General features: G+C 38.1%; 1 protein-coding gene across 1 annotated transcript in view; it reads right to left on the reverse strand.

Annotated features, from left to right (window-relative positions):
- LOC117296117 (neuroblastoma-amplified sequence-like) overlaps nucleotides 1-11,812 on the reverse strand; it is a 61,056-nt gene that overhangs the window by 25,003 nt on the left and 24,241 nt on the right. The window contains exons 28-29 of the mRNA XM_033778988.1: nucleotides 638-763; nucleotides 334-381 (exon numbers count right to left, since the gene is read on the reverse strand). Of these exons, the coding sequence (XP_033634879.1) occupies nucleotides 334-381; nucleotides 638-763 (174 nt within the window). The remainder of the gene's footprint in view (nucleotides 1-333; nucleotides 382-637; nucleotides 764-11,812) is intronic.

The raw sequence follows: 11,812 nt of genomic DNA on the forward strand, positions 1-11,812 counted from the left end.
AATACGCATGGTAGTGATATTAGCCGTGCAATATAGGTTTTTATCACCACTCCATTCTGCGAATCTGATTGGAGGATTAGCGCGTACTTAAAGATAAAATGTATATTATTAGTTGTACTATGTTCTCTTTATGACACTTTTGGACAACATAAAAAAGATAGTACATGTAGAACATTGGCATCTCAAAAACGACAGCATTTCAAACAAACATACTTTCCAGAGAGGAGTTGCACTTTGACCATCTTTATACCATGTCAGTTGTGTACATGTTCACTGTTATCGTTGTTGTGCACACCATTTAAAAGTAGAAAAAATAAATTCTGCAATACTTACCATTGATTTAGAGTTTTCAAAAATCATCACACAGTTTGTAAGATCTTCCTGTTGTGCAAAAAGATACAGGATTATAAAAGACAGGTCTAATATTTGGTGTTTGTAAGGGCACGGCGAAATATTCTTTGAACAGGGCACCTTGAGAGAAAAAGACAAGTGCATAGGAAAAAAAAAAAAAAAAAAAAAACTCTTTTCAAAGGTTATTTTGTGCAAATTATTGATATATTCATATTACTTTATACATATTCAACAAGTTTAGGGATCTAACAATTAGTAGTTTTAGAGCCTTCACCAAAATATGTACCTTGGCCATGCATAGCATGTATTGGGTCAGTAGCTCATTCCTCTTTCCTAGGTGCTGTCTTTCACCCCTGTCCAAAAATGGTATCACCCAACGTTTGATGTTCTTCACATACATCTCTTTCGGTGACTTCAATTGAAACAAAAAAATAATAACAAATATTAACACTTAGACCATCTTGGAAGCATCTCTGTGGGAGATTGAAAAAAAAAATTAAACATCATGATAAAAAAAATAAAAAAAATAAAAATAGTAAAGATGGTACAATGCAATAGCTTTATTAGACTTTTCTTCAATTAACAATGTATTTTTTTCATGAAAGGACCACTTATGACCAATAGGTGGGCACTGCCAAATTGTTTTTTCTAGCCAAAACAGTATTGAACCAAGTTAGATAGTGGGAGAAGCATTTTGTAAATATAACAGCAACATTGTATGAACATTCTTAGATTGACCCATGGACTAGTTCACTTTTAAAGTCATAAAAGATATTATTTGTAGCCATTCACAGTGAGCATTAAAAAGAAATATTGCAGGGAAAGAATTTAATTAACTATTTATTTGTTTATTTATTTATTTATTTGCTATTTGCTTGTCTAATTTCTGGTTTTGGGTTGTTTTTTTAATTTGTGCTTTGTGTAAACAGATTATTTATATTAGTATTTATTTCAAATTATTATTATTTTCCAAAGAGAGCATTTTATATAGTGTGTTTGCTTCCCTATGTGACTGGATTAACAGGCTTTCGAGCTACAGTGTTTAATTATACTTTTGTTGATCCTGGCCATCACATTAGGGTTGTTTTATAATTTCCTGTGCCCTTATTGTTTTTCTTGCTTTGTATTTACTTTTGTACATGTACTTATAATTATCTATTTGACATACTGTCTGCTTGTATTTGTAATTGTTTATTGGCCAAATAAAGAATAAGAATAAGAATATCCATAAAGGGGTTTAAATGTGTATATTTAGCTGATATATTATTATTACTATCTACAACAAGTTGTTACATGGCCTTATGGACATAATAGCAAATATTATTTAGAACAAACATTATCGATAAAAAATAAAATAAAAATAAAATCCTTTGACATGTTTTCCTGATCTGGTACACACAAGACTCGAACAGCCTATACACAGTTACACAGCTTTTTGAAAAAGATGGCTACTTGCTTGCATGCTCTGTGTTTGGCTCTCCCATTATTGATAAATTTTGCTGTCCACAGCCCTCTATGCAGTGTAAATTTTATACCAGATGAAAGGTTAGTGGTTGCTGATCAGAATGGTTGCTTTCCTGATGGATTTGCTGCTGAGAAAGATGGGTTATGTCGTGTTTTCCCATCAGAATTTCCTCAACTTCTACCAGTCTTCAAAGGCAGTTGCATCATGCAGTCCACACCTGGCCGATTCCATTGTCACGACCATGCCACCCTTTGTCCACTCCTGCATTCAATGGACTACACCAAGCTTCATGTACATGTACCTGCCTGTGTGCATCCAATTTGGCTGACCATCAAACTATCTATTGGATACCACAGCTCTAGAAGTAAGTTTGGCAAAGCTTCAATTAACTATTATCCAAACTCTACAGCTACATTTAATCTACCCCTTGCAATGTCTGGAGACATTGAAGTCAATCCTGGTCCTGTTAAGGACCCCTGTGGTAATTGTAATCGCCCAGTAAAATCCAACCAAAGATCTCTCCTATGTGAAGATTGCAGCCTGTATTGGCATCAGAAGTGTATTCCTGAGATGAACATTACCCAGTACACCCTGCTCATCTCAAGTACAATTGACTGGTTTTGTCCCAACTGTTTGAGTGCATCACTGCCATTTTCTTCATGCAGTGACACTTCATTCCAAGAAGCTTTTGCCGACTTGCCAAACTCCTCTCATCCATCAGTTGACATCAGAAGACTTCCAAGTGTATCCGATAGCACCCTATCAGCCCCAACTGCATCCCGTAGTCACCTATCTGGGCTGTTATTTAATGCTCGCAGTGTCCGAAACAAGGGTTTGGATCTTGCCACTTCAATCGCCTCTTCGACCCCACCTGACATCCTGGCTCTGACGGAGACTTGGCTCAAGGAACATGATTCGGACGCCATCTTGGGACTCCCTGACGACTACTTGATCTTCCGTAAGGACCGTCCCTCTCGCGGTGGTGGCATCTTGACTGCAGTCAAAGCAAACCTTCATCCTGTCCACCATGCCGAGTTTGACTCCCCCGATCTTGAACTCTTGTGGGTGTCGTTATCCTGCCAGCGAGGTAGATGTCTTCTTGGCACATTATATCGCCCTCCCTGTGCCACTACTTCGTTTTGGGATGATCTCAACGCCGTGGTCTCAAGAATGGATCACTTTCTTCCCAAATTTGACTGTATTATTTTCATGGGAGATTTCAACATTGACTGTAATCCTGCGGTAGCCGACTCCCCGAACCGTTCTCGTTTGTTTGAACTTGCCGACTCGTTGAACCTATTTCAGCTTGTCACCAACATCACTCATCCCCCTTGTAGTGATGATACCATTTCTTCTGGGTCCACTATCGACTTGGTCTTCAGTAGTTCTCCACATAACTTTGTATCCGTTGAGACTGTTCCCAACCCTGTTACCAGCGATCACCTTGCCGTTCAGTTCGTCACTTGTCTGAACACTTCTCCTCCGCATCCCTCTGTTGTTAGACAGTTTTTGTCTTACAATCCTGATTCTATCTCTCATCTCAACGCTCTCCTCCAATATGCACCCTGGGATCTTGTTTTTGACAAAGATGACATCAACTCTTCATGGGAAGGTGTTTTGGATCTGATAAATGCTGCTGTCAAAGACGCCATTCCTGGTTCTAGGAAGCGGACAAGGAAAAGAAACAATTCTCCATGGGTTGATGCTGACCTGAAACATTTGTGCTCTGTAAAGCGTAAACTGTTTTCCAAGGCTAAGCGCTCTGGATCTCTTGTTGATTGGAACACTTACAAACTTGTACGTAATCAGCTAAAATATTGCTCCCGCAAGGCTTATAAACACTTTGTTGATAACATGTTTTCATCTAAGGATAACAAAAAACGGTTTTGGTCCTTTGTTCGTAGTAGAAAACGATCACCTACCCCATTGTCTTTTAAACATGGAGCCCAAACACTAGTCAACCCCCATGAAATAGCTTGTGCTTTTAATACTTATTTTGCTTCAGTTTTTTCTGCTGATGTCCCCGTTTGTCAAGACCCTCCCACATGTGATTTTCCCATTCCAGCTCTGTCTAGTATTAACTTCTCAGTTGATGATATTCAGCGTACCTTATCTTCCTTACCTCTGGGGAAGGCTCCTGGGCCAGATGGAATCAACGCTAAATTCTTGCGTAACACAGTTTCTACAATCTCTCCGGTTCTCTGTAGAATCTTCAATGATTCCATTGCCTGTGGACGCCTTCCCCGTGGTTGGAAGCTTGCCAACATCACCCCTGTGTTTAAATCTGGTGACCGTTCCCTTCTTAGCAACTATAGGCCTATTGCTCTCACTTCTCTCGTTAGCAAGATCATGGAGAGACTGTTAGCTAATGCTGTTAAAGATCATTTAAATTCTAATTGTTTATTGTCTGATAAGCAGCATGGTTTTGTTCCTAACAAATCTTGTGTCACCCAACTTATGAATGTGTATCATTCATGGGCTACAACTTTAGATAAGCGTAGTCCCCCAAGGATTGATGCAGTTTTCTTGGATATGAGCAAAGCCTTTGATCGTATGCCCCACCATATACTTGTTCGTAAACTTGCCAGTAACTTTAACATCCGTGGATCTCTCTGGAGCTGGATAAAAGATTTTCTGGTTGATCGTCAACAAAGAGTCACATTTGTTGGTATGAACTCCTCATGGTCCGTAGTTAGCTCTGGTGTTCCTCAAGGAAGTGTTCTTGGGCCTCTGTTATTCAATTTATTCATCAATGATATATCTTACAACCTCAGTTCTAACTGTGTTCTTTTCGCTGATGATGTATTAATTTATCGTCCAATCCGTTCCTGTTTAGATGTAAGTTCCCTCCAGCATGACCTCGATGAGCTAAGCACTTGGAGTGTTTCCAATGGTATGACGTTCAACCCTACAAAGTCCAAAATCATGCATATTTCCCGTAAACACTCTCTCGACCCCCCTGTTTACACTCTTTCAGGTTTTCCTGTGCAACCCACATCCTCTGTCAAATACCTTGGAGTCACTCTGAATGCTCAGCTCTCTTGGAATAACCATGTAAAAAATGTTGTTTCAAGTGCCAATAGAACATTGGGCCTTATTAAGACCATTGCTTTCAATTCTTCTGTTTCAGCTAAGTTCTGTCTTTATAAATCCCTAGTTCTCCCAATTTTAGAATATGGCATGCCAGCTTGGCTCCCTCATACATCTCTCCAGACTCAGGCCCTCGAACGGGTACAAAAACGTGCTACTCGGTTTATTCTTGGGCAGAGGATGGGTGAGATGTCCTACCCCGATAGACTTAAGTCCCTCAACTGGTCGTCTCTGTCAATTCGTCGTAATTTTTCTGTTTTGTATTTTATCATTAAGTGTAAGTTTAACCTTATTCACTGCGATGTGGCAGACATCATTTCTGTCAACCATAGATATCCTAATGTTCTCACCTTCAAACACCTGTATGCTAGAACCGATGCTCTGCACTTATCTGCTCCTCATCTTTTTCCCAGACTTTGGTCTAGTTTGCCAGAAAACATTCGTAATTCACTACTGCTCTTGCCCTTCCACAGCTTTCTCAAATCACTTAGATTTTCTGTGTGTCAACCTCATGAATCTACTGAATAGTAGCTTTAGCCCTATCACTTGTGCAATATTTTAAGTCGTTTTAATTTATCTACAAGTTTAGGTTTTATTTATTCATTTATTTCCCTTTATTGTTTATCCTTACCCCATCTGTTATTTTAACTTATTTATTTATTTTTAATTTAATTTATTTTTTATTCTTAATATATATTTAGCATTTTCTATTGATTTTTAATTTTCTGCTTTTATTATTGCTTTGTGTACTATATTATGTTAAATCTAGATTAATTTTATTGTGTACCCCAGATGTGGGGCAACAGATCTACGGATCATAGTATGTATTTGCTTTTGTTGTCCCTTGCCCATCTTGGGGTATAATGTTGTCAATGTATTTTGTTTTGTAAAATAATAATAATAATAATAATAATAACTTTTTCCCTGATGCAAATTTAACATCTATTGTTCATTTCTGTTAGGAGGACCAGGCAGGTGCACCCCCGGGCTACCAGCAAGCAACCGGTGCCCCACCACCACAAGGCAGCTACGTCCCCGCTCAACCCATCACCCTCTCAACAACCAACGTGGTGTTGGTCGGAGGTTGTCCGGCGTGTCGTATCGGCATATTGGAAGATGACTTCACGTTGCTTGGTGTTTGCTGTGCTGTGTTGTTCTTCCCTCTGGGCATTCTGTGCTGTCTGGCCATGAGACAACGTCGATGTCAAAACTGCGGTGCCGTCTTCGGATAAGTATCATAATCTTCGCTAAGGAAGGGTACAACATGGGTCTGTGGGTGTTGGGGAAGCACAAACAGGGAAGTTTATTAGAACCTAGCTCCATGATTTGTTGGGTCCAAATAATAACAGCAACGCAGCTTTTGATGATTTGTCATCAGAGCTTTTAAATTGGGAAAAAAGGAAAGCAATTGCTACTTGTTAGTGAAATTTGTCATCTGACTCATTGAATTGTAATCACGTTGTAATATTCCTTGGAGATGAAAACTAACTTCATGTCTTGAACCATTTCAAGGTGGAGGGGTCCTCACACGCTGCTATCCTGTCCGCCATCAAGGGAGGCAAAATGTACGCAAAGGAATTGACTCCCAAAATGGAAGACGCGTCATGTGCAAGGGGTCATGATTGTGTAGATAGCATTGCCTAAGTCCTAAGTTAGGACTGGTCCTATCTCTTAGCATTGCCTAGGACTAGTCCTAAGTTAGGACTACCTTTGTGAAATCCACCCCTGGACCACCACACCTCAAAAGGAAATGTTATTCACATGGTGTCTCTCTCTTCACAACTTCTTGATTTTCTCATATCTCGTACTTTTTCCGGAAATGATATAAGGAATATTTGTTGCGCATGTGTTATTATATATGGATCAAGTAATATATATTAATAAATAGATTTATATTTTTCTTGATGATGTAATGATAGAATGTTCAGTTGCTGCCTATAGACCTTATGCATTGAAGTCATTGAGGCGCCATCTTGGATGTGCAGTGATGATGAAAGAGGGCGCCCTACTCAAATGGTGTCATTTGCATAAGGTCTGTGCTTTAACTAGGAACTTTTAAAAATGGTTCAGACATTTCTACAGTTGATGAACATGCACTGTATGTTTTCAATTTCGACAAACCTAACATGACGAAAAATATGTTTTTACCAATTGATGCAAAATAACCACTTGAGATATAAATGTACTTGCAGACAGCATTGTTTGCACAGCTGACCTTGGTACCACTCATTGACTGCAACAAGTACCACACCTTCAAGGTTAGCATTGGGTTCATTGATTTCTCGTTTGCATGACTGGTACTGGTACCACAGACTGCCACAGAGTACCATACCTACTAGGCTAGCATTGGGTACATGGGCCTCTTCAGTTGTACATAGATCTATAGCGGAAACTAATACCACAGACTATCACAAAGTACCACACCTTCTATGCTTATAATGCTGGAATGTGGTGCATGGGCTTTCTCTGTTTCACCAGTCTTCTGGGGTATTTCGTGGCACGAGTCAGCTGGGTTGTTCAGACCTGATCCTTCACAGACATCAGGAGGCAATTACCTCCACCACCTTGTTTTCTCTTGAAATGTCCCGGGTACAGATTTACATTTTGTCCATTGACAAACCCTTTGTTACAGTAAAGCTGCCTTGCCCTCACAAGGACACAGTAAATGCTTAATAATAATAATAATAATAATTAGGTTTGTTCAGTAATGCTGTATCTGTATGCCCACGTGTGCCTTAATGAGATGTCAGTACATGATATGAGTGCCTGGCTTCAGTAATTTAAAAGGCCAATGTATTTGCGCATGTTTTCACTCAGATCTGCATGGCAGATAATACCTGTAAACAGGGCTAGGTATCCTATCTTAAGCAGAATTGTTTGTGAATGTTTATACTAATACTAAGACTAGAGTTAGCTTTGGAATTCTAAAACCTTAGCACAACGGTAAATATTTGAACTTGTTGCATTCAATTTGCTTCTGGTTTGATACTGTTTGATTAGAACTTTTGGTTGCATAATGCAGAGCTGTCAACTCTCTCTGATTCTGCAGAAAGTGCCCTGAAGTTAAACCAATCTTTCCGAGTTCTGATGAACAAACTTGAAAGTCCATCTGACTATTGACCCATTTCACCTGACGTCAGCAGCAGAAAATCTTGAATGCGCCATACTGGTGGGCAATTTCACTGTGCGTTTTTATAGGTAACTCTATGCTGCGCGTTATGCAGTAAAGTGTGCATTTTAGGCGACGCAGCGTTAATACACGTAAACCTAACTGCCCACCAACATGGTGAGCGTGGCATCAGTCGCCGCGTGTGATACGCGTGCAAGGGGTCAATAGAAACTTTGTCCTTGAATGTTCATATAATTCTAAATATCTCCCCGATGGTTGGACACAATCTCCCTGATTGCCAGATGCATATGATGGCATCTCTGATAGTGCCTCACTTTGAATGGTCTTAATGGGCTATGTTTATTGTTTATAATAATTATGCCTTAGTCATTATAATTTTTCCTTTTGGTCTTTACTTTTGGGGATACATGAGGTTGATGTTTAGCTTTGCCTTGCAATTCATACACTTTGGTGGATTTAACTTGGTGGTTTGAACACGCGTTGGATTGGTCGAGTTGTATGTTGAAAAATGTTTGAAGCTGTTCGTAAAAAAATGCAATTGGTTAGATAGATTGCCTCAAAATTGCACGGTTTTTACTTTTGTGTCGCCAAGAAACATGGTCGTCCATTTTGTGGAGTCAATATTTTGACTCCATAAAATGGCTGACAGCGTAAGTTAGGACGAGCGTTTCATAAAATCGGCTGCTGGACACCTTTGGTATTTGCCAAAGAAGACCAGTGTTCTCACTTGGTGTATCCCAACATAAAAAAAAATATGCGTTAAATAACAAACCTGTGAACATTTTGACTAATGGTCATTGTAGTTGGAAGGAAATAGTGAAAAGAAAAAAAAACTTGTAGCACAAGTTTGTGTGCTTTCAGATGGCTAGTAAAAGGCTTCAGCCGAAGTCTTTTAATATCGTCGTGAGACAACCTCTTTCTCAAAAACATTTATCACAATGTCTTACCATAGAGCAAGGATAATGGTCTTACAATAACAAGTGAGTTTTTATGCTTACAATGCTTAATTGAGCTCAACGAATATTGATTTGTATATTTTCGCATATTATTATTTAAAACAGAAAATAGTCTTGGGACATCAATCTTTTTTGCAAATTTATTGAACTTGTCCTTCTTTTGCAAGTGCTCCACCATTACAGTCTATTTTTTCCTTTTCATGACTTGATCTAATTTCCTTTTATTTGTGAATTTTTCTTTCTATATTCTACATTTATGTTAGGGTTGAAAGAGTTGTTCTTTGCGTCTGTTTATTCTCTAATTTTGCCAATTTTGATTTTTTTTAATTCATTTCGGAGAAATGAAAGTGACGATTATGGTTTATTTAGGTGTATGTTGTAAATTTTCAGTAATAATATTCTATATCAATTTTTTTTCTTCAAGTTGGTTAAAATTAAGATTTATTATTTGCAATGAGCATGTACAAGCATGTTTAAACCTTAGCATGTGTGGGGGGGGGGGAATTTTGCGCAAATCTGAAAACAGATTTTAATGAAACTTCCATATTGTAATAAAATGTTTATATCTTTCTATATGGTATATTTCTTTTGGGAAAATTTAAATAAATAGCTGCTAATTGTATAATTATGTATTTGAACGTTAAATTGAGACAATTATTAAAATTTCTGTATTCTTGCCTTCTCTTTAAACAGGGCCCAGTTTAGATCTGCCTGGTCATTGTTTGCGAGTTTAAATTTCACAACGCTGCAGTGGACACTATTGGTATTAGCATAAAACCTTACTTGGTAACGAGTAATGTGGAGCTGTTGATAGTATACAAATTTTGAGAAGCTGCTCTCTCTGAAGTATTAGATTTGTCGAAAAAATTTGAATTTTTCAAAAAATTTGATTTTGAGACCTCGGATTAAGAATTTGTGGTCTTGAAATAAAGCATCTGAAAGCACACAACTTCGTGTGACACATGTTTTTTTTTTTCGTTATGATCTCCCAACTCCGATGACTGATTGAGTTCAACTTCTCTCAGGTTTGTTATTTTATGCATATGTTGAGAAACACCAAGTGATAAGACTGGTCTTTGGCATTTACCAATAGTGTTCAGGGTCTTTAAAGGCAGTGGACACTATTGGTAATTGTCAAAGACTAGTCCTAACAGTTGGTGTATCTTAACATATGCATAAATAAACCTGTGAAAATTTGAGCTCAGTCGGTCGTTGAAGTTGCGAGATAATAATGAAAGAAAACACCCTTGTCACACGAAACTGTGTGCTTTCTGATGCTTGATTTCGAGACCTCAAATTCTTAATCCGAGGTCTCAAAAATCAAATTTACCAATAGTGTCCGCTGCCTTTAAGCAGCGCTGTGAAATTAGACTTAGATGTACAAATTCTTGCGATAGTTTATGTAGGTTTTCTGGACCAATTTCAACAACAAACGGCTCAGTCAATTTCGACTGGAAATGATTGCTTATAGTTAACAGTTAAAATTTTGCACCGAAACAGTTTGGTGTTTTACTGAGATAGGAACTCTATAGTTTGAATGATTGAGTTTTAAAGGAAATTTGACTAAAAAATGTTTTGACCTTTTTTTGCTGAAATTTACCCAGAAAACAAAATGACATAGTTTGTGTATTTTTTTGTCCAACGTATCAAAAGATTATGGAGATTCATTTATTAAGTTGTAGTTTATTTACAATAATGCTAGTTATTTTATGAGTAATGTATTTCACTTCAAAATTATTACAAATCTCCAGGTGATCTTCTAGGTGTTTTGAACAACTAAAACAAATTAATGACAAATTAAAATAGCTTGTATATTATGGAAAAATCTCTATGGGAAATTATTAAAATTGAACTCTATGAGAGATACTAAAACTGGTATAACTTTTGGGTTTAGTTTGTAATTGAACATACTGTAACACATGACTTGGTGTTGTGTTATACAACGCTTGCATAGTTTGCCGTCGCACACGAGGTCAACCGATTGAGCGGCCCCTTTAAAAACGTTAGACTTGGTCCGTGATCGTTTTTTTAGTCAACCCGATAGTCAATAGGAGACTTTCCAACGCTAGGTGCAGCATACATACCGGGTAAATTTCCATTGTTTACGTAGTTCTGAACATGCGCATAATTCTGAGAACAATGGATTTACCCGGTAAGTCTGCTGCCCTCTATCGTCCCAGAAAGTCTCCACTTCATTATTGCCCGACATAGCGCCCTCTTGTATTAACCTCCGTCATTAGCGCAGCCTACGATCACGTTAGACGTTCGCATGATATCCATGGAGCTAGCTATCCTCGGTGATAAAATCGTCAGAACTGCCCCGAGTAGCTCTCTCTGTGTGACCTAAATTGTATCTTTTTCGATTCTAAAATAAAGCAAAACTTTTAGTCCAAACAATAGGAGAACAAAGGGATGTCCTCGGTTTAAATGACAAGCAAACCTGTGTTGTATGTTTGTCTGTCTGTCTGTCTGTCTGTCTGTCTGTCTGTCTGTCTGTCTGTCCGTACGACGTCCGTTCGTTTGTTGTTTTTGTTTTCTTTATTTTTGTTATTATTATATTATTATTATTTATTTTTCCTTTTTATTTTGTTTTAAATTCTGTTGAGGGGGGGGGGGGGGTATCTGTTATATTTTGGGTTTTGGTGGTTATATTCAGAGTCACTACAGCCCTAAAGTGTATTAATGCTTTCACAGAAAAAGGGTAAATAAAATTGTGTGTTGCAACGAAAGAGCAAATCACCTTATTGGACTAAACACAAATAGGCACTATAGGCTATGACTAGGTCTCACGGCATCTCTTCTGGCATTGCTAACCCAATA

Source organism: Asterias rubens, chromosome 10 (assembly GCF_902459465.1).
Source record: "Asterias rubens chromosome 10, eAstRub1.3, whole genome shotgun sequence".
Classification (NCBI taxonomy): Eukaryota; Metazoa; Echinodermata; class Asteroidea; order Forcipulatida; family Asteriidae; genus Asterias; species Asterias rubens.